The 20,229-nt window shown below is 44.6% G+C and overlaps 1 protein-coding gene across 1 annotated transcript in view; it reads right to left on the reverse strand.

Annotated features, from left to right (window-relative positions):
- efnb1 (ephrin-B1) overlaps positions 1 to 20,025 on the reverse strand; it is a 58,589-nt gene extending 38,564 nt beyond the window's left edge. The window contains exon 1 of the mRNA XM_004563272.5: positions 18,966 to 20,025. Within this exon, the coding sequence (XP_004563329.1) occupies positions 18,966 to 19,081 (116 nt within the window). The 5' untranslated portion in view covers positions 19,082 to 20,025. The remainder of the gene's footprint in view (positions 1 to 18,965) is intronic.
- Between the last annotated feature and the right edge of the window lie 204 nt (positions 20,026 to 20,229).

Below are 20,229 nucleotides of genomic sequence, written 5' to 3' on the forward strand. Positions count from 1 at the left end.
GGACGATCACAGAGAGAAGGATCCCCGAGGACGAGCTGCCGCAGGGCAGAGAGTCGAGAGCTGGACCGGGATGCCGAGCAGACCGAAAAGGGGGAGAAATCAGGAGAACCTCCCAGACGAACAATAGCATCCCTCACCCTCACCACGACTGGGTTTCACTCCCACTTAAGGGAGCACAGGAAGAAACCAGGGGAAAGAAAAAAAACATAACCATTATCAAACCCACACAGCTTGCAAACATGCTACCAGAGGCCTTTTTGTGCTTGGTATCTCTAACCCCATCAATAAGCCCTTAGAAAACATTTTCATTAAAAAAAAAAATTGCTGCTCAGTCACATGCACTAATAAACACATCCAACACACACACACACACACACACACTAAAACGTTAAAAAGTTATTTAATTTCTGTTCAGCTCAGATACAGCCAGTCATGGTTAAATTCAATTGCTAACAATTGCCCTCCTATCTCAGCATGGTTAAAATTACTTGAGGGATCTCAGTTTTAGACTGAATAATGAAGCAATTAAAAAAGCTTATTGAGGATGAGGGTCTGGATATGGTTTGTTGCTAATTTTCCAAACTTGTGCTTCTAATAAAAGTGGCTCTTAGAAACACCGTGATGAAGTGCAGCTGCCCGGTTTAGAAATATTCTGGCACCCACACATCTGGGAATCAAATCAAATCACCAAAACACACTGGACACCCATTACTAATGTGGTTTTTCCTCTGAGGGATAGCTTGACATTTTGAGAATTTTGTTTATTTGCTTCCCAAAAGGCTAGCTTAACCTAGCATAAAGTTCTAAACGTCATAAGAGAACATGTCACTTTAATACTTCAGTTTATAAACATGAGATATGATCATTTCTAAGACCTTAAGGTGCATTTAGGTTACCCTGCTCTGTCCTATGTGACAAAAGTAAGTAATTTCTCTGTTTAAAGTAAGCTACATTGATACTTGCTTGTTTTCCAAAAGGCTAGCTTAACCTAGCATAAAGTTATTAGTACAATAAGAAAACATTTTGGTTTTACTCTCCAGTTTGTGTCATATAAAAATGGAATATGATAGTTTTTAAGACCTAAAGGTCCATTTAAGTTAATTTGTGACATAGGGCAGAATAGCTAATTCTCTTGATTTCTATTCTTTTTCTTTAAACACTTTAACGCTTGCTTCTAAAAATGGTTAGCTCAACCTAGCATAAAGCTTTTGAATACCAAAAAATAACATGACATTTTCACTTCAGTTTGTGTCATATAAAATGAGATATATTGTGATAATTTGCTTATGCTTGCTTGCTAGCTTCATAAATAGCATAGTCTTTATCATAATTCTTAGCAAGAAAGAGCAGGTGATTATATATTCCAAAAGGTCAAACAGTTCCTAAATGAATCTGCCATAATGTGATAATATATTAAGACTTGTGCTCTTTCTTCTGAAGGATTACTTGACTTTTTCAAAATTTTGTTTATTTGCTTCCCAAAAGGTTAGCTTAACATAGCATCAAGTCGTGAATGTGAAAAGACATGATATCATTTTAAAACTGTATTTAGTGTTCTATATAAAAATGAGACCTGATCATTTGTAAGAATTACAGGTATATTTTAATTAATTTTTTCACATAGGACAAAGCCGGACAAACCATTTTTCTCAATTTCCAGTCTTATGCTAACTTAACCCATATGGAAAAGATATATATAAATCTTATAAAGTTTGTATCTGTCTTGTGTGAAACTTGTATGAAAAGCATAAAAGAGTGAGAACAGATATAAGATCCTTAGAAAAATTATATAAATGAAACTTGTATGTTTTGGATACTTCCTAAAATAGTATACAAAAGTAATGAGAAAGTGGCCTTATATGATTCACTATATGAAGCAAGCCAAATCTGATGCAAGTCTTTTATAACTTTTTCCTATTTCTTTCCCATATGGGAAACAAGCCTGATGTTCACTTTGATGCTTGCTTAATTAATGTAAAAAATAATTATATATTCCAAAAGGTCAAATAGTTCTTAAATTAATCTGCCCTAATGTAATAACATATTAAGACTTCCAGAGTTGGGGTCTTATAGAAAGATTTGAGTTTGCCTCTATAGAATACAGAAATGAACCGCATGCAGGTTGAACTTTACAGCAGCTCTTTACGATCAAAGGGGAGCTACATCTATATTTTATAAGCCTGTATGTTGTTAACAGGTGTTAATATGACACAGCTACAGAAAATCTGGAATACTGGAAAGACACCAAAGCCTTCCTGGAAGAACAAAGGGAAGACATGGTGCACAGAAAGCGAATCAATCAATCTCTGCCAGAACACGTCTGGCTTTGACAGCGCAGCTCTGAACCCAGAAGTAAAAGATAGCACGCAGCAAAGTTCAAAATACTTCCATTGTTCATCTGTCAGTGTGAAAGACAATTGCACGGGAGAGGGAGGAAAAATACTAACACAATATTTATCTTGTGTCCCCTTCCATCCTGACTTACTCTTTTTTTAATGTATTCCTGCTATTGTGAGGAGTGCTGGGAGATGGATGGGTAGAGGAGTCCGGTAGGTGATATGTGTCTGCTAAAAGCACTGTGCAGTCACTCACACATTTCCCCCTCCGTCTCCAATCTCGAGGAACGGCAATAATTCAGTCACCAACAAACAGCACCGGGGTTTTTTTCTTCTTCTTCTTCTTTTTCTTTGTGGCATTTCAATTGTCGGTGGTTGGTGGTTTTTCTTCTGCATTGTTCTTGAAACTGCTTCCCTGGGAAACTGGGAAAGTCAAACAGCTGACGAGATGTCACCTCATGAACTCCCTCCTTAGTTTCACACACTCACAAACAACCACGTCGGCGATCTGACACACACTCACCCGGTCTCTCTTTTCTCCTTCCACAAACACGCACACACAATTCTAAGGATCTCTCATCAACCGCGTGTCAAGCTCAATGACACACATCTCTGTCTAAACAGGCCATGAGCTGCTGCCTCTCACAGGCACTGGCTGTTGCCTTTCAAAGCCGGTGACTCTTGATCATATCAAATTGGACATGCGAGTCTTATGAAGGCTGCCGGTCTTCGCTCTTTGTTCGCGAGTCACGATAAAAGTCTCCCAGTGAACGTCTCGGGGTTTATCTTAGAGTGTGGACACATTCCTGAAAACCTTGTTTTCCATTTTGCCTCCAGCAGCGATCACTAAAAAAGTATGTGTGTGGTGCAATAAAACTTAAATTTAACAGTCATTTCCCCATAGCAATACCTGCTCACTGTGCATGCCCGTACCTGGGCTTTGCACATGCCTGTTGCGACTGGCGTTATATGAGAAGCACCGACCCGAGGAATCATCCGGTTGTTTGAACAGGGTTGTGAACACACACATTCTCACATGTGCATATATACTTACACATTCTTTAAAAGCCAACAGTAGCGAAACAAGAGAAGATAGGCCTCTCTGTATGCAGCTGACAGAGTGAATTACACAGAGAGCTAAAAACCACCGCTTCCCGTCTCACCCAACAGCACTGGATGGCTTTCAGATGGATTTCTCCGAATCTTGTACAAACAGTGAGTCAATATCGGGGTAATGGCCTATCGTTGAGGAAGAACAATTCACAAGTGATTTGCGGAGAAAATGTGTGTTTAGGGCACTTTGGACCGCACTCTGTCACCCAGCCGTAACTAGGACGCTCTGCCAACAGGCTCCATTTGCAGGGCTTGACAAGAGTACTGCATGCAGGTATTTGAGTATTCTACCCGACCCCTTAATATGTGCAGCCATTCCTCATCAGAGGCAGGCATCGGAAAAAGAAAAAATAATAATAATAAGAGAGAGAGAATTCCCACTGATGAATAGCTGATAATTCTGTTTCTGACGATTCAGGAAGCCATGAAATCAATGACAAATTTGCATTATGAGCAAACGTACACGACGTTTTAATCCTTCCGCACTTTGCCTCTGATATTTATGCCTGTCGCGGGCGCTTTCATTATCATAGAGCGTGTTTAATATTTCTCAGCTGCGTGAGAGGGACCGCCACACTACAGATGATTGAGTGTGCTGGATTTAGTGTCGTTCTCCTTCCCTTTCTCCAGCTGTGACCATGTACTTCAGGACATATACACACACACAGACACGACAGAGTCAACCGAGAGAGAGGGCACCAGAGAGAAGGGGGGAAAAAAAAAAAAGAGGGGAGGCGGGGAGGAGGGAGCAAATCTGAGGACGTGGTGCCAACCAGAGAGGCCCACCGTGCCTCAGTCCCATCTCTCCAGCTGAGGGCTTTGATTCGCCTGATTGTCTCCAATATTGAGACACACAATAAACACAACACTTGGCGTCCATTTGCAATTCTAATCAGCTCCTCTCAACTGGCCAGGACAACTCGGCTAGAGCCCTCTGAGATATCACTCATCTGACTGCAAAATAATGACACAATCATCGCCATGGCTACGCTCCTACTACATCCCATGAGCGGCAGCACAGAGAGGATATTAATACACAGGAGCACTTGGAGAACCAAACGAATTAGCAAAGAGATTAGCCAGATACCGGGTTAATGAATGTGCCACGCAAGGAAACGTGCTCACACCCACCTCCTCTTTAAAAAAATGAGGAGCAGCAAGCGGACAAGCTAGCAGGTCTACACCTGTTTCCGCAAGTGCATGCCGCAACAGGTTTGCTAAATAAACTATCTTCTTTCAACGCGAAATTCCGACTATGTAAACTTAGGCTGATTGTTTCTGGATAAGGCAGCGAGTTGTTAACTTTGACAGCACTATCTGTTTTTCAAATGCTCTGCAGAGTGCAGAAAAAGCAGCATGCGAGCTCCGATGCGATCATTATCGAGTGAAACCTGAGCCTATATGTTGACACGGTGAAATACTGTGTTTCCTGGTGTTAAGAAGTTAACGTAATTTAGGACGTTTACGATAAGATAAGAGCGAGGGGGGAACGAGGGGTTTATCCTCAACAAACTGTCCCAAAAATCCTACATCTGTGAATTCTAAAAAGCCCATCTGTTGGCTCTTCTCTCCCGTGCCGTTTGCACCGACTTGACAACATGACGGTAATAGATGCTTTGCAGATAAATGAAAGCAAAGTGACATGCAATCATCCAGCGTTTTAGTAGCCTTGATGTATTTGCTTTAACACGCAGGCGGAAGATGAGAAACTGAAATTTATTTCAGAAAATAACAGGCAGGTCTTATGAAACTGGTTATTAGACTTGCAAATCATTCCGATGATTCATAACCGGGACCATGCTCGTATGACCTCGTTTTTGTTTTTTATGTTTGTTTGTTTTTTCCAAGCATGCACAAGTGCATGCCTGCATAGGTTCATTTAAGTGTGTGTTGGTTTGTGAGGATTCTTGCAGGGGCATGTGAGCGACAGCCTGTCAGTGAAAGCGATGTCATTATCTGGCTGATGTCTGTGTGAATTGTGACCGGGTGCAGGGTCACATCTCTAGTGGGAAGCTGACACTGCGGACAGGAAGCATTACTTTATGATTTTCCCTCCAGGAGGAAAACACTCATCACAATCAGCGACGCTACTGTTCAGGCCTCGTTTAGAGGTTAATTCAATATGGGCAGCATGCTAATGACAATAGCATGACGAATGCCTACATCTTAAAACCCGCTTTTTACAGGATACATGTTCTTTAAAATAACATAGTGGGGAATTTTTTTATGCTTTGTTCTCAGTGCCTTGAAAAAGAAGAAGGGAGGGAGGGGGGTTCAGGCAAAGCCCTTCCCTCCCTGTTCTTAGCCTTTGACTTTTTCTGTGTAACAACAATACACGGGGTTTTAGTTCAGTGTCCTGCAGTCGATCTGTTAGGCCACTGATAAGAGAAGCTGATGGATAGGTTTAATCAGCCAAGCCCAGGGATCAAGACCACGGGACAGATCAATCAAATGCTGTGTGGTTTCTAAAAGAAACTGCTTTTATCAGTGTCAGAAAGGACTCTCGCTGGATTTTTTTTTCTTTTTTTGTGTTTGCAGGAGGGAAGAAAGCAACATTAGCAAAGTAAACTAAATATAAAGAAACAAGGGAATGTATTTCAGGTGCATGAGTGGAAAGCTACACTAACTAAGCCCGGCTAAAAATAAGTGCAGCAGAGCAGAAAAAGAAACATCTGTAATCACTACGCTGAGATTGTTAAAACTCCTTGAGGCAACTCTCCGACAAAGCATAAAACTAAATGTCCCTGGTCTCTTATATACTAAACACCTCCTGACATAAACAGAAATAAAATGTAAAAAAACCCAAAACCTTCTGAAACAGTGAAACTAAACCTGCACTGAAATCAAACAGGAAGCACAACAGAAAGACTGAGAGCTATCTCCAGCGCACAACAGATCTCTGTAGAAGAGAGCAACGATGAACTGTAATAACTAGGACGCGGTGCTTTTAATACACAGCTGCCTTCCATTTCTTAAAAGAAGCTTCTTATCGGAGAATTTGAGTGACAAGCCTATTCTCTCGCTTACAATCTCGGGCTCATGATTGTAAAAGACAGCTACACATGTCCCATCAAATCCAAGACAAATTGGTTCCTCTTTCTTCTTTGCCTTGGATGGGAGATCTTATCCAGGCGGACATGCTTAAGTTGTCAGTGGGTTTTCTAAAACCCGTATTGAACGGCATATTGACTGATGCAATCGCGGAGACACACATCATTAGGCTCATTAACAGCGAATGTAAAAAGGGGAGGACGGCCTAACTGGTGCAGCGGGAGTCTGTGTCTCCTCTGATAACACTCGCCTTTAACAAGCGGAGCACGCGGGCAAAGATGCAGGCTGTCGGTATTAAAATGAAATGTATGCTTGTGTGTGTGATGCGTCTGCTAATAAATAGCTTGTTTGACATGACGCTGTTCTCATTCGCGCAGTTTGCTCTGTGATAACCGGTCGGATTGTGGCCTCGTAAAGATGCTCCATGTGTTGTTTTAGGAAGCCATTACAAACTGGGCCGTCTCCATTACAAGGGCTATCTGATCATTATTACTGCCATCTGTAACGCACACTCAAACCTTAATCTGGGCGAGCCAACCACAGCTGACTCCTGAGTTGGCACGCACGCACATCCATACTACCTTCCCCTGTATGTGCGTGTGTGTACATCCAAACGTGACACGGCAGCTGTTGCCTCGTCACATTGCAGGCCCTTGGGCTCGACACATTTTACTCCAGCCTACTAAAGCAAGGCTGAGTGGAGCAGCGCAATCCCATTGAAGCCACTGACTTGCAAGTCTCTTTTTGAGAGGCCGAACCCCCTCCAACACCTGTGCAATGCAATCGCAATCTCCCAGCCAGAGCTGCTCCCACCCTTCAAAGGCTCGTCACAGGACGCACATCTAATGCAGAGAGATGGCCGGTTAAAGCCTCAGCCAGGCACACCGCTTTGAAGCGACTGCTCCGGCCCCACCAAAAGAGAAGCCAAATCATTTCCCTTCCCTCTACCCCCGTCCATTGTGCGAGAGGTGCACCAGGCGCTCTTATTCGGTGGCCGCATGTGGGGCGCCTTCAAAGATCACGCCACTCCATTCCAAAGCAGGGCCACTACAGGAAATGAGACTCTCCCGGATGCACGGGGGCTTCTCGGCGATAAATACAGTGGGGCAAAAAAGTATTTAGTCAGCCACCGATTGTGCAAGTTCCCCCACCTAAAATGATGACAGAGGTCAGTAATTTGCACCAGAGGTACACTTCAACTGTGAGAGACAGAATGTGAAAAAAAAATCCATGAATTCACATGGTAGGATTTGTAAAGAATTTATTCGTAAATTAGGGTGGAAAATAAGTATTTGGTCACCTCAAACAAGGAAAATCTCTGGCTCTCACAGACCTGTAACGTCTTCTGTAAGAAGCTTTTCTGTCCCCCACTCGTTACCTGTATGAATGGCACCCGTTTGAACTCATCATCTGTATGAAAGACACCTGTCCACAGCCTCAAACAGTCAGACTCCAAACTCCGCCATGGCCAAGACCAAAGAGCTTTCGAAGGACACTAGGAAAAGTATTGTAGACCTGCACCAGACTGGGAAGAGTGAATCTACAATAGGCAAGCAGCTTGGTGTGAAAAAATCAACTGTGGGAGCAATCATCAGAAAATGGAAGACATACAAGACCACTGATAATCTCCCTCGATCTGGGGCTCCACGCAAGATCTCATCCCGTGGGGTCAAAATGATCATGAGAACGGTGAGCAAAGATCCCAGAACCACACGGGGGGACCTGGTGAATGCCCTGCAGAGAGCTGGGACCAAAGTAACAAAGGTCACCATCAGTAACACACTACAACGGCAGGGAATCAAATCCCGCAGTGCCAGACGTGTTCCACTGCTGAAGCCAGTGCATGTCCAGGCCCGTCTGAAGTTTGCCAGAGAGCACATGGATGATACAGCAGAGGATTGGGAGAATGTCATGTGGTCAGATGAAACCAAAGTAGAACTTTTTGGTATAAACTCAACTCGTCGTGTTTGGAGGAAGAAGAATACTGACTTGCATCCCAAGAACACCATACCTACTGTGAAGCATGGGGGTGGAAACATCATGCTATGGGGCTGTTTTTCTGCCAAGGGGACAGGACGACTGATCCGTGTTAAGGACAGAATGAATGGGGCCATGTATCGTGAGATTTTGAGCCAAAACCTCCTTCCATCAGTGAGAACTTTGAAGATGAGACGAGGCTGGGTCTTCCAACATGACAATGATCCAAAACACACCGCCCGGGCAACAAAGGAGTGGCTCCGTAAGAAGCATTTGAAAGTCCTGGAGTGGCCTAGCCAGTCTCCAGACCTCAACCCCATAGAAAATCTGTGGCGGGAGTTGAAAGTCCGTGTTGCTCGGCGACAGCCCCAAAACATCACTGCTCTCGAGAAGATCTGCATGGAGGAATGGGCCAAAATACCAGCTACTGTGTGTGCAAACCTGGTAAAGACCTATAGTAAACGTTTGACCTCTGTTATTGCCAACAAAGGTTATGTTACAAAGTATTGAGTTGTATTTTTGTTATTGACCAAATACTTATTTTCCACCCTGATTTACGAATAAATTCTTTACAAATCCTACCATGTGGATTCATGGATTTTTTTTTCACATTCTGTCTCTCACAGTTGAAGTGTACCTCTGGTGCAAATTACTGACCTCTGTCATCATTTTAGGTGGGGGAACTTGCACAATCGGTGGCTGACTAAATACTTTTTTGCCCCACTATATATTCATGCATTCATGTATATTTCAAATAAGAATTTGACTCAGCCCGCATAATGCACATGGCAAGGTTCAGACTTTGAGATTCTTGACATGCATGAGGCGCTACAATCAGGAGTGTATAAATAAATCAGAAAACGCAGCAAACAGAGCTCCTAAAAGCAGCAACACAGGGCCTGAGCTCGGCGCGAAGAAAAGGACTCGCAGAGGTTTGTCTGAAAGAGAAAAAGCTTTCATCTCCGAGACAGCAGAGGAGAAGAGAGGAGTGATGTGATGGATGTTTGGGCTGTCATGTTTCACAGCTGGGGGGGGGGGGGACTTGAGACAGATGAGAGGAATAGCTAAAAGTAGTCAAACTTTTCAGGGCGAAGGGGAAAATGGAAGATGAGACAGCAGAACAGCGGATGGAGCGCCACACATTAAGATTAGCCGGTTAAAATCGCAGTGTGAAATCTCGTGCTACGGAGCCTCGAGGGGCAAAACCGCCAGAGTAACTCGTTAAATGGAGCCGACGCAACGCCGACGGTCGTGTTCTCCGAACAGTTCATAAAGGGAAGCTGAGAGGTTTTGGAATATTGTGTTTGCTTTAGCAGACCCTAACTCCGATTTCCAATATCGGAGAGATGATGAGGGACTTCCACGGCTGAGCACATCATGGGGGAGAATAAACACACGTGTAATGGGAAACATGTGTGTGCGAGATGAAACGGCCTCCCTCATATGAATGGGATGAAATATAGACCTGCGTCCTGCCGGGCTCCAATCAGGGCCGTAAGAACTCGGCATGGAGGGGAAATGACGGACCCCCGACGGGCTCACACACACACACACACGCACACACACAGATACGGATAAGCTGCCAATATGGTCATTCTGGAGCAGATTCATGTGGAGGCCAGAGTCTGACAGTGACATCTCCATTCACTCCTGAATTCTTTTTCGCTTCCCAACATGCATGGGCACACACACACACATGCACACACACATGCACACAGAGCTAGAGGCCATGGGAGGAGGAGGAGCAGCACTGAGGCATTAAAAAAAAAAGCCTTTCTCCCCGCCGTGGGTCTCTGTGGGGTTTAGCATGGCATTATGGGAAGATTAGACTTTAGAGTGCTTTACTATCTGATGTCATTGTTGGTTTTACGTTGTCTGGATGGCTTGTGGAACTCGGACCCGATGGCAGGCACATTTCTCTCCAGACAAAATGCTCGGGGCTGCAGTTGTGATTGATTACAGGTTCCTATTGTATCTGTCTGGTATGGCTCTGTTGGAAGAAGAATTAGTCAGACAAAAAAAGTCATGGAAACGCTACACATTTGACTCCATCAATCAAGTCAGCAATCAAAATAATTCAATTAAGAGACTTAAATCCCGCTGGCTCACCAGTCCCTGCTCCAATAGCCCAGAGACAAACTCAATTTACTGACAACCCATACATGATAGCATTAACTCCACTTTAAGGCTCCAATCTTTTTCCATTACTTATGTTTTCTAAATATCAAGGGAAATTCAGAGGAAATAGCAGAGCTATGGTGTTTACGAGAGACGACAAGTTGGAAAAAATTAAATAAACAAGAGCAGCTTCAAATGCATAATGAAATTGTAGAAGGGCTGTCCGGACAACTAAGCTAATTTGCAAGTTGTTTAGAAGGCAGACTTATTTGCAAAACACAAGAAACTTTGCAAATGTGTTTTCATAGGCCGTACATCAATGATGCAGGATTGCAGACAGACTGGGAAGGGAGGTTGCTGAATATGTGTGTAATTGTCTTTTTTCCCCCCCGTTTCCGAGGTGTGAAAGGGAATGCAGGGTTGCGCTGGGGCGTCCCGGGGAGAGGCGATTGAAGCGTCACTCACAGCTGCCACACAGAGCCCCGGCGCACACCAAATCCCAGGCCCGGGCTTTTCCCGGGCAGAGGGGCCGGGGCCGGGCCTGGGAGCAGCAGGAGTCCCACAGGCCTTTTCTTCCAACTCCTCTCACCAGCACAAGGGGGACCAGGTCCCTGCTGGGAGTTTGCTTAGAAAAGACTGAGCCAAGACTTGGCAGAATGGGTTAACGGAGGCATACACACACACATATACACACACTATTTCAAATGCTTTTTGGGGGCTGTCTGTCTTGCCTGTGGGCATGGTGGGAAAAAAATGAAGTAGGGAAGAGAAAAAAAAAACCCCAAAGATAAATCAAACTTCCAGTTAACAGCTGAAAATTTGGGACACGCAAACGCAGAGATGCAGAAAGAGACGACGAGCAAGAGAGGCACTGCTCAAACTAGATTACCGGAGAAATGAGTGGGGGGTTTTCTGCTCGATGCCCGGGGAGCCTAATAGAGGAAAAGTCCCAAGGATTATACACTGTGCCATTTCCACGCTCGCCCTAATAGTCTCCATGTCCTGCCTCTGTATGCCATAGATGGATTATGATGCTTTATAATTAACATGGGTAAGGGGGTTGTTACAGACCGCCCATCTGCCACGCTGACACACTTACGGGGGGTATCCCTTGGGAAAAGGAGGCCGCTACCACACTATTCCATTACTTTATCATTCTATCATTCTATTATCCTACCACTCGATTCAATTACCCTGTCACTCCATTAGTGTACTCGTAACAGTGAACAAAGAGCTCCGTGATGATCATTAATGATATGTTCCGAGCCGGTTGTGGCGTGGTCATGCTTCATCCAGGCTCTTCTTGTAAAAATATGATCTTTTACAAAGCACGGCTCATTTTTGGTTCCAATTAAGATGTCAAACGTAAATTGAGAAGCTCGTCGGCAGCCATAAGAAACATCTAAATGTGATACACTTTATTTTATTATTCTTTTTTGGAGCATGCAAAAGATTACTTGCCTTCATTTTCTGCAAGAAAAAACTGAGGACGTAAACTGTTACTCGACTTGCAGAGTAAAAGCATTTTTTGTCAATAATACACATTTTTTAGTGTTGAAAGTTCCAGCAAAACTTTTGTCCAACCAAATCTATCGTTTGATTAATTAAGTTGAAACTTGTAAAAATGCTACAATTTTCATTTGTATTTTTGTTTTGGAGTTTTTAAAAAAAAGGCGAGAAACCGTATAACCCTACATCGCAATTTATATTCCCACCTCAGTGTTTTCACCAATTTTATTTGTTAATAAACACGCACTTCCTCCCCTGTCCCACACATTTTTGCGATTAGTCGCTGGGCTCCGTCACCTCCTGGCACAGTAAATGCAAACCAATCCTACAAAGGTCTTTAGTGTGCCACAAACTCGGAGGGGGAAACAGATCCCTCGTCGCCTGTATGCCGGTGACAGCCCCTGACGTCTTAAAGAATGTGCGGTGCAGCTGGCTGTTGAGGTTGCCTGCCCACTGTTAGGGAATGGCATCCGATGAGGTCTGCCTCCTCAGCACAGAGGGGTTCTATGAGAAAGAGTTAAGTCTGTGAGGTCAGTCTGGAGGAGGAGGTTACGAGTTCCCCGAGTCGGAGCCGTGGGGGTAATGGTTTTAGAGATGGCTGTCACACAGATCCGTTCCACTGTCCAATACTGCCGCTGATCTCCACCAGCCCGAGTCTGCTTGCTTTTCAATTGCTCAACTTCTCTCTCCCCGTCCTCCTTTCTTCTTTTCTCCCCTTCTTTCCTCCTTGCACTGACACATGGAAGTAATCTAGGATCTCTATGCTGGACTCAAAGGATGTGCGGTTGAGCCCGGGGCTGCATTTCGACGCTCTACATTAGCTTCCTTTCCTCTTCTGTTTAATCCCCTTATATTCAACTGCTCTTATTTAAAAGAACTTAGCTGGAAAACAAAAGGCAGACTTTGCCCATTCAACTTTTTTCTCTCTCTCTCTCCCTCTCTCTTCGTTTCCTGTAACTCTGCATCCCTTCCCATTTTTCTTCTCGAATCAGCTAAAAGCACAGGCGAGGCGACATGTAGGACTCTTAAGGGAAGCCTTCCAGCACCGTCGTCTGTGCCTCTGCTTGGCAGAGCCGGAGCTGATGGGAACTTCCTGGTCGCTGCCAGCCAGGCCTCCGTCTAATGAAGCTGGGTCGCTAACAGCCTGTAAGGCAGCCACTGTTCAGCCACTCTACACTCATCCACCACCCGGCCCTCGACACTTTCACAGGGGCACACTGGCACGCTCCTAACACTTCCTTAATGCTCCGCTGTGGCTGGACAAAGAACAATGGCGCACGGACGTGCACTCTTAAGCACTCCTTCACTTCCACGAGCTCAAGAGGAAAAATAAACAAGACTCAGACTGATTGGAATTTTATTTTATACTCAACTGAACTTACAATTACTCTTTAAATAAGCATCTATACACCCTATTTTTTCCTTTTAGGAGGTAGGATCCTTTATTGGGTACAAGCAAAAGAAGACAAGGCAGGAAATACGGGACAGAGAGCAGGGGAGCGACTCCCAGCAAAGGAGGCAAGCCAGTTGCGGTGCTGCTCGGCTGAATTTGCACCCATGTGGTGCACGCCCTAACCACTCAGCTATCATGACCCATTTAAATGAATGTGGTGTTTATCCCAGTGAAGAATTTTTTGTTGCATAATGCACTTTGCTGCATTTGTCATTGTTATCAGTGACTCACAACTCTGACTCACTAGCAACTGTCACACCTATATGAAAATTCCCCAAATGTAAAAACAGTTTTTACTCCAGGGCTTTGGTAACAAGTTCCTATCTGTCATCCCCCCCCAAGCATAAGTATATTAGATGTCTTATTTCACAGAAACACTCCAAAACAAAAAGTGTTAAAAATGCTAAATCCTAACCAGCTTTTCTTGTATGAAAAATTTATTTAATTAATTGGTGGTGGGGGGCAGGAATTAGGCAATATGTGTGCAATGTGTGCATTTTGCTGATTTTTTCTGTGCCGTTTCTGTTAGTTGATGTGTGTGCAATATTTCTACTAGTGTCAGGTTACAATCCTGAGCTGCAACTCCCCACATAAACAAAAAAAAGTCAATACACTTGATTTGGATTTTTGCCTGTTTGTGTAGCTGTATATATATTTAAATAGAAGTACATATGGTAATATTGTGATATGACACGTTGCCTGCGGATTTAGATTCTCGACGTCAGTAAAGTTGCTGTTGATTGTGTCCAGTCACTGCTGTTTATGTTCTTGTTCTGCTAATTGACTAATCCTTCCAGGCATTGTCCACTCTTGCCAAATGATTCACTGCTTTCAGCTGCTGTCCCTGTAATATGTCTTGAAAGAAAACCAACTGGAACTGTGGGTCACGACGACCAGTTGGAAAAACACACACACACACACACACACACACACACACACACACACACACACACACACACACACACACACACACACACATAGAACAAAAAGACGGAGGAAGAAAGAAAGAAAGAAAAAATCCAAACAAATTAGTAGCAAATGCTACTTTTCCCAAACTCGGGGAACAAAAGCTTTGGTTTCGTGTGCACCACTGCTTGAATATAAAGAAATGAATGCATCAATAACACAGCAAAACAGAATGATCAGCTTTCAGTGATGTGGCAGCCAAAACCACCAGTGGATAAAGTGAGTCCATCTGGAGCAAAACCATGATGAAAAAGCTGCATTGTTTTCCTCTTTTTCTTCTTCTTCTTCTACTTCTTCTTCTTCGCTGAAATAACCTAAACGCCCTGCAGCCCTCTTTCCCGAGCCCAGGTGCCTTGTGTAGATAACCAAATGAAGAATCTGCCATTACCCACACACACCGCTGAAACAACAGTCGTGTCGACACAGAAGCACGCGTGTGCGCGCACACACACACACAGACACATAAAAGCAAACGCAGCTGTCCTTACAGCGAGACACAGGGACCCTTTACAGCACTGTGGGCCAGTTGCTATCCAGAGGTATTTCTTATTGGTTGGCCCTCTCTCGTTCTCTCTGAGTGGGGCTCAGGCTCTAAGTCCTCTCTGTGTGTAATGAGATCTCTATCAGAGGGAAACATGATCAGAGTCTAAAGGGTGGAGAAAGGGGGAGACTGTGGGAGGCAAAGAGAGAGAGGGAAAAGGTACGTATCGCGAAGGGGTAACGGGGGCAAGCGGCGGGGTGTGAGGCAGGGAAGAAACAAAAACAGGCCTCTGACCCTCCCGACAGTGACCGCGGCTGCACGGAGCAGGAGAGGGGAGCGCTCGCTGGACTCCAAACCAAATCCTGATTCTCGTCTGAGGCTGCATCCGGCTCTCGCTCAACAGGTTTCGGCAGTTTTCAAGTTGTGCCGTTTCAGTTTGTTTTGTTTCACTTCCTCCTGAAAGTCGGCATAGCTGAGCAGGTGAAAGTGGCAGATGAGTCAGTGTCTGAGAACAAACCCATTGAAATGATTGCTTTTGTAAGAGGCACTTCCAAGATAAGGAAGACATTGTATTCTTCTCATTACCTCATGCAAAGAAAAAAGAAAGAAAGAAAGAAAAAAAATCTGCCTAATTAGCTTATTGTAAAACACTAAACATGAAAACAAAACCAGCAGCAGTTAAATTAAATTATGCTGTGATGGAAATGTAGTGAACCAATAAAATTGCTGCCTCATCATCTCAAAGCGCTTTGCAATAAAAAAAAAAAAGCCACAAAAATTCCCTTTTTTTGTTTTGGGAAAAATTAAACATATTTGCTAAATGTCCCAGTGGTAATAAAGTTTAGCTTAATTACAAGCCCACTGAACCATTTAACCACGCAAGCGTGATATAAAGCAAACCAGTCAACTGTTAAACTCTGAGCCAGACAGCTGAGGTAAAGGGACAGCAAAGTAAGTCGAGTAAAGTAGAGACTCACAGGCTCGAATCAGGAGACTTTACTTTTTATCAAACGCGAACGCTCTTTTCGTTTTTACCCCCCTTTCTTCTGCTATTTTGCGTCCCTTTGTGGGCTTTGACACAGAGGCCAAAAAATAAAAAATAATTCATGCAAAGTCTTTCCAAGCCTCACCAAAAAATGCAAAGAGTTCAAAAGCAGTGCAGCAGACTGTTGCCCAGCCTGTGGCCGCTTCCTCGCTGCATGTTTTTAGAGGTGTGCAACTGTGTTTTCCATCTCTCCTCCTCTCCTTTTCTTTCTCTTACCCCTCTCTCACCACCTTGTTTGTCTCCTGAGCTGCTGCAAACAGGCTGTGGTAGTTACAGGTCATGAGGTAAATATTAGCCGAGGAGGGCTGGAGGACGTGCAGGAACCGCTCACAGCAACCTTGTCAGATCATCATTAAATTGGCATCACTGCAGTGTACCTCAGCACAGTGTGAGTGTCAGTGTGTGTGTGTGTCCATGTATGTAGCACGCCTGTACATAGCGGCGCTAGCTTCAGCCAAGGCGATGGGACGTGATCAGTCATAACAAAGTGACATTTCGTGGCGTAATCCCACTCAGCTAAATGAGAACTAATCCGATTTGCTCTGATCAAATGTTAGACTGTTCTTTACCGGCCGGGGGGACGCTGACACATCTCAGCCTTCTTCTTCTTTTTCTGCACGGCTGCTCCTTCATCACCCCCCCCCCCCCCCTCCCCTCCCACCGACACCCCTACTTTGCCACTTCACTCATCCGGCCTCAAATTAAATATCAAAAAGGTATGATGCATCCTGCAGCACAAAAAAAGAAGAAGAGAGAACGAAAACTCAAGCATGTTTCCTCTTGTTATTTTTCTCACAAGACAGTGCTACCGTGATGATGTATGCTGCCTGTTCAAGCACGCTGGGAGGAAATCAATTAAGCAAACCCCCAGTTATTGATAATACAGGAGGCGGGAGTGATGGCATCCTCACATGAAAATCCATAGCAGCAGGAATGCACATAAGCCTGCACAAACACACACACCGTAGCGGCCCAAACCTGCTGGTTTCCTAGACTTTGCCTCATAACTCATGGCCTGTGGGGAGGCACTGGTATTGTTATAGTTTTTGTGTGTATGTAGTACACTGTGCAAGCAGAGGGCCAGATTAATTTATTAGCTGAGGCAGCAGCGCTCCCAAAAGCAGGAACAGGAAGTAAGACATCGTAAATCTCGATAAGTCACCAGATAGTGTACTGTACATTTCTATAGGCTTCTTCCACTGTTATCGCTATAGAGTAATATAGGCCAATACCGAGAGATGGAGTTTAGAGGAACAAACAGTGAAGACTGATGCTGATTCCTGCGCAAGCACACCCACCCCATCTCTTTTTCTTTTATTGCCTATCAGCGAGTGCTGCTGACTGATACATTTCAGAGCAAAAACAGGTTTGTCTCTCTCTCTTTTTTTGTTATTGTAAAGCCTGCACACAGCAAGATAATTGTCTATTGTTTTCCAAAAGGCAGAGCAGCGGGATAATTAGCTTGAGAGAACACTTTGCAGAGTGCATTATTGTTCCACTGTGAACTTTATGAAATATTCAGCCGTTCGTGGGGATTTTACAAGGAGCAGAGTGGAGAAACAGATGGAGAAACGATCTTCCAGTCCCTAAAATCCCAGCATGGTAACCTTCTAAGACATTCCCTTCAGGTGACATCATCAATCAATAAATGTCTCCCTCTATTTTTTTTTTTTTACTCTTAACTAAAAAGTGTGGATTTTTGCATGTGTGTGTGTGTATCTTTGTCTGATGACGCTCATTGTTCCACTACTTCTGCAGCCAAATAAAAGCTGATGGGCCGTAGTCTTGCCATTAGGACCGGGCCACACACACACACTCAGAGACACACACTTCAATGAACATGGCAGCAATATTCATACCCACTGACTGCACAACGAGCCTCTATGACATTTGACATTTGGGGGATAAATCATGGATTCACTTCAATGAGTAACTTACAGTTATAGGCTGGTCGAGCTACTCTCCATTTCCCCCCAGTGCTGTGAGCTCGAATGAAGGTCAGCTCCAACCACACAGATCTTTCTCTCTCTCTCTCTTTTTCTCTTTTAGTTTATTTTCCCCCCCTTTATGAATGCTTTCCAACATGATGTAAATGTGGGAGTCAAGTCTAAGTGGGTGATAATTGTTACCAGAGCGTAATCTATTATCAGTAGTCTGGGCTCACTTTACTTGTTTGGATGGGAATAATATGGATTTTTAAAGAAAGTGTCTGGCTTCAGCTGCTGACTTTTGAAAAACGTGTCCTTGATTTCATGGGAAGAAATTGCGCTGGATCCAAGCCAGGGTAATTAAGAAAAATACAATTATTTTCAATCATTTGCTCACCTGATATCTGGAACCATCTTGTTATGCATTTTTGTGGGGAGAAACTAAATTCAAACTTGGCCACTTTGGACGGAGTGTGGCCCTCGTACGCCTGTTGGGAGGAAAAAATATCCTGCGCTATAGCTGAACACACTTGGCGTGGTTTACTTGACTTTTTCACCTTTATTCTTTGCACCAATTATGAGTGGATGAACTTCTCACAGCCCTAGAATAGCCGTGATTTAGTTGGAAAATAAAACGGTGGGTGCAATATTGCGAATAAAATTGCTATAATTACCCATCTTAATGTGTGATTTAAGCTGGGCCCGTTGTACATTGTATAAGCATGTACTTAACGGTGTTTCTTCAGTGTTGGGAAATTCCCCACTGGGAAAGACGTCAACGCCACACTCTGCGGCGCAGAGAGGACAATTAGAACTAAATAAATTGTGTTCTTTTTAAGATAATTGCCACATTTAACAGAACATTTAACCCAACGTGTACACAATGGCAACTTTTCCATAAATGTTAGCCCTCCATTGAGCGCGCACACACACTCACACACACCCATAGAGTTTGACACCCTCGTCCAAATGAAAATGCAAGACTTACTTGGGATTCTGCGAGCTCCAGATTATAGTCTCCAGCGACTTAGCCGAGGGTAACGCCGACCTGCACATTATTGTAAAGATCCAGAGGTAATACTTCCAACAACCGAGTCCCGCCATTCTGATAAATGCACAAGACGAGTGAGCCGAGAACTCTAGAGCTACGGACGGTGCGCTTGGCAACCTTTATCTGCGGTTCGCCCGGTGGGAAGGTGAGCTACGATCAGTCGGGAGCATGTGAGGTCGATATCAGATACATGTCCTTGTGTCCGACTTCTTTAGATCTGCTCCAGACCCCGTGTCCTTAACTGAACTGCCGTGCGAAGGAGCCCCGGTTCTTGATAGGATTTGGAGGAAAGCAGCAGCAGCAGCCCACCGAGTGTCCTGGTTGACCTGTGGCTGAGGCAGTAGAAAGAAAAAACACGACCTTTTCTTTCACTCTGTGGACAAAACTCAGCGATCCCTATGCGTGGAGCGGATCTGACCAATCGCGCAGTTTTGCCAAAATCTGGCGATGCGGCTGTCGGTGGAGCGCCGCGCCGCGTCTTTGTCAGAGCTGCCCTCGGTGGTGCGTGTACCTGTCGCCGTTTATAGCCTACAGATGACCACATTCATCCATCAGTCACAACTCCGCAGCACGCCAGGAATCCCGAGGTCCACTTCATTCCAGTGTTATCTTTCACTCTTCCGCCCCCCTTCTTTTGCTATTCTTCCTCCCCCCCCCCCCAAAAAAAAGGAATTGAGTTTCTATTGTAAATATTCCTCCTGGCTCTCAGTGGCGTTACGCGTGCGTGTTGCGCTCCGGCAGGGTCGCTTCTAGTCCAACTCGGGCATGCTGCGTGGCCGGTGCGTAAAAATACAGTCCGGTCTCCCCGCTAGTTTATTGCTTCATGAAACACACACAAAAAAGTGCCGAGGTAAGATTAGACCTGCTCCCCTGCTTCTCGACGTGGCTCCTAAATCAGCTCACCAACATTTCCACGCCGGTATGTTGTTTTTTTTTTCTGACCGTCTGTAACACTGTGCACTCCGCTGTGTGCGGCAGCCCGAGCTCAACTGTAACCCGAGCTGAACAGAGCGCATGAGGAACAGCCCACTGTGCCAGCAGCGGCCAATCACAGCGCTCTGTCCGAACTTGGAAGCAGGAAGCGAAGGCATTTAAGGGACGTGGATGGGTAGATGGTAGGTAGAAGGAGGGAGCGAGAATTGGTGAGGGGGGCGGGGGTGTTATTGGGTTGACCCCACATCTCCACCTCCCCTCTCACCAC

The sequence above is a fragment of the Maylandia zebra genome, linkage group LG2 (genome assembly GCF_041146795.1).
Source record: "Maylandia zebra isolate NMK-2024a linkage group LG2, Mzebra_GT3a, whole genome shotgun sequence".
Taxonomy (NCBI): Eukaryota; Metazoa; Chordata; class Actinopteri; order Cichliformes; family Cichlidae; genus Maylandia; species Maylandia zebra.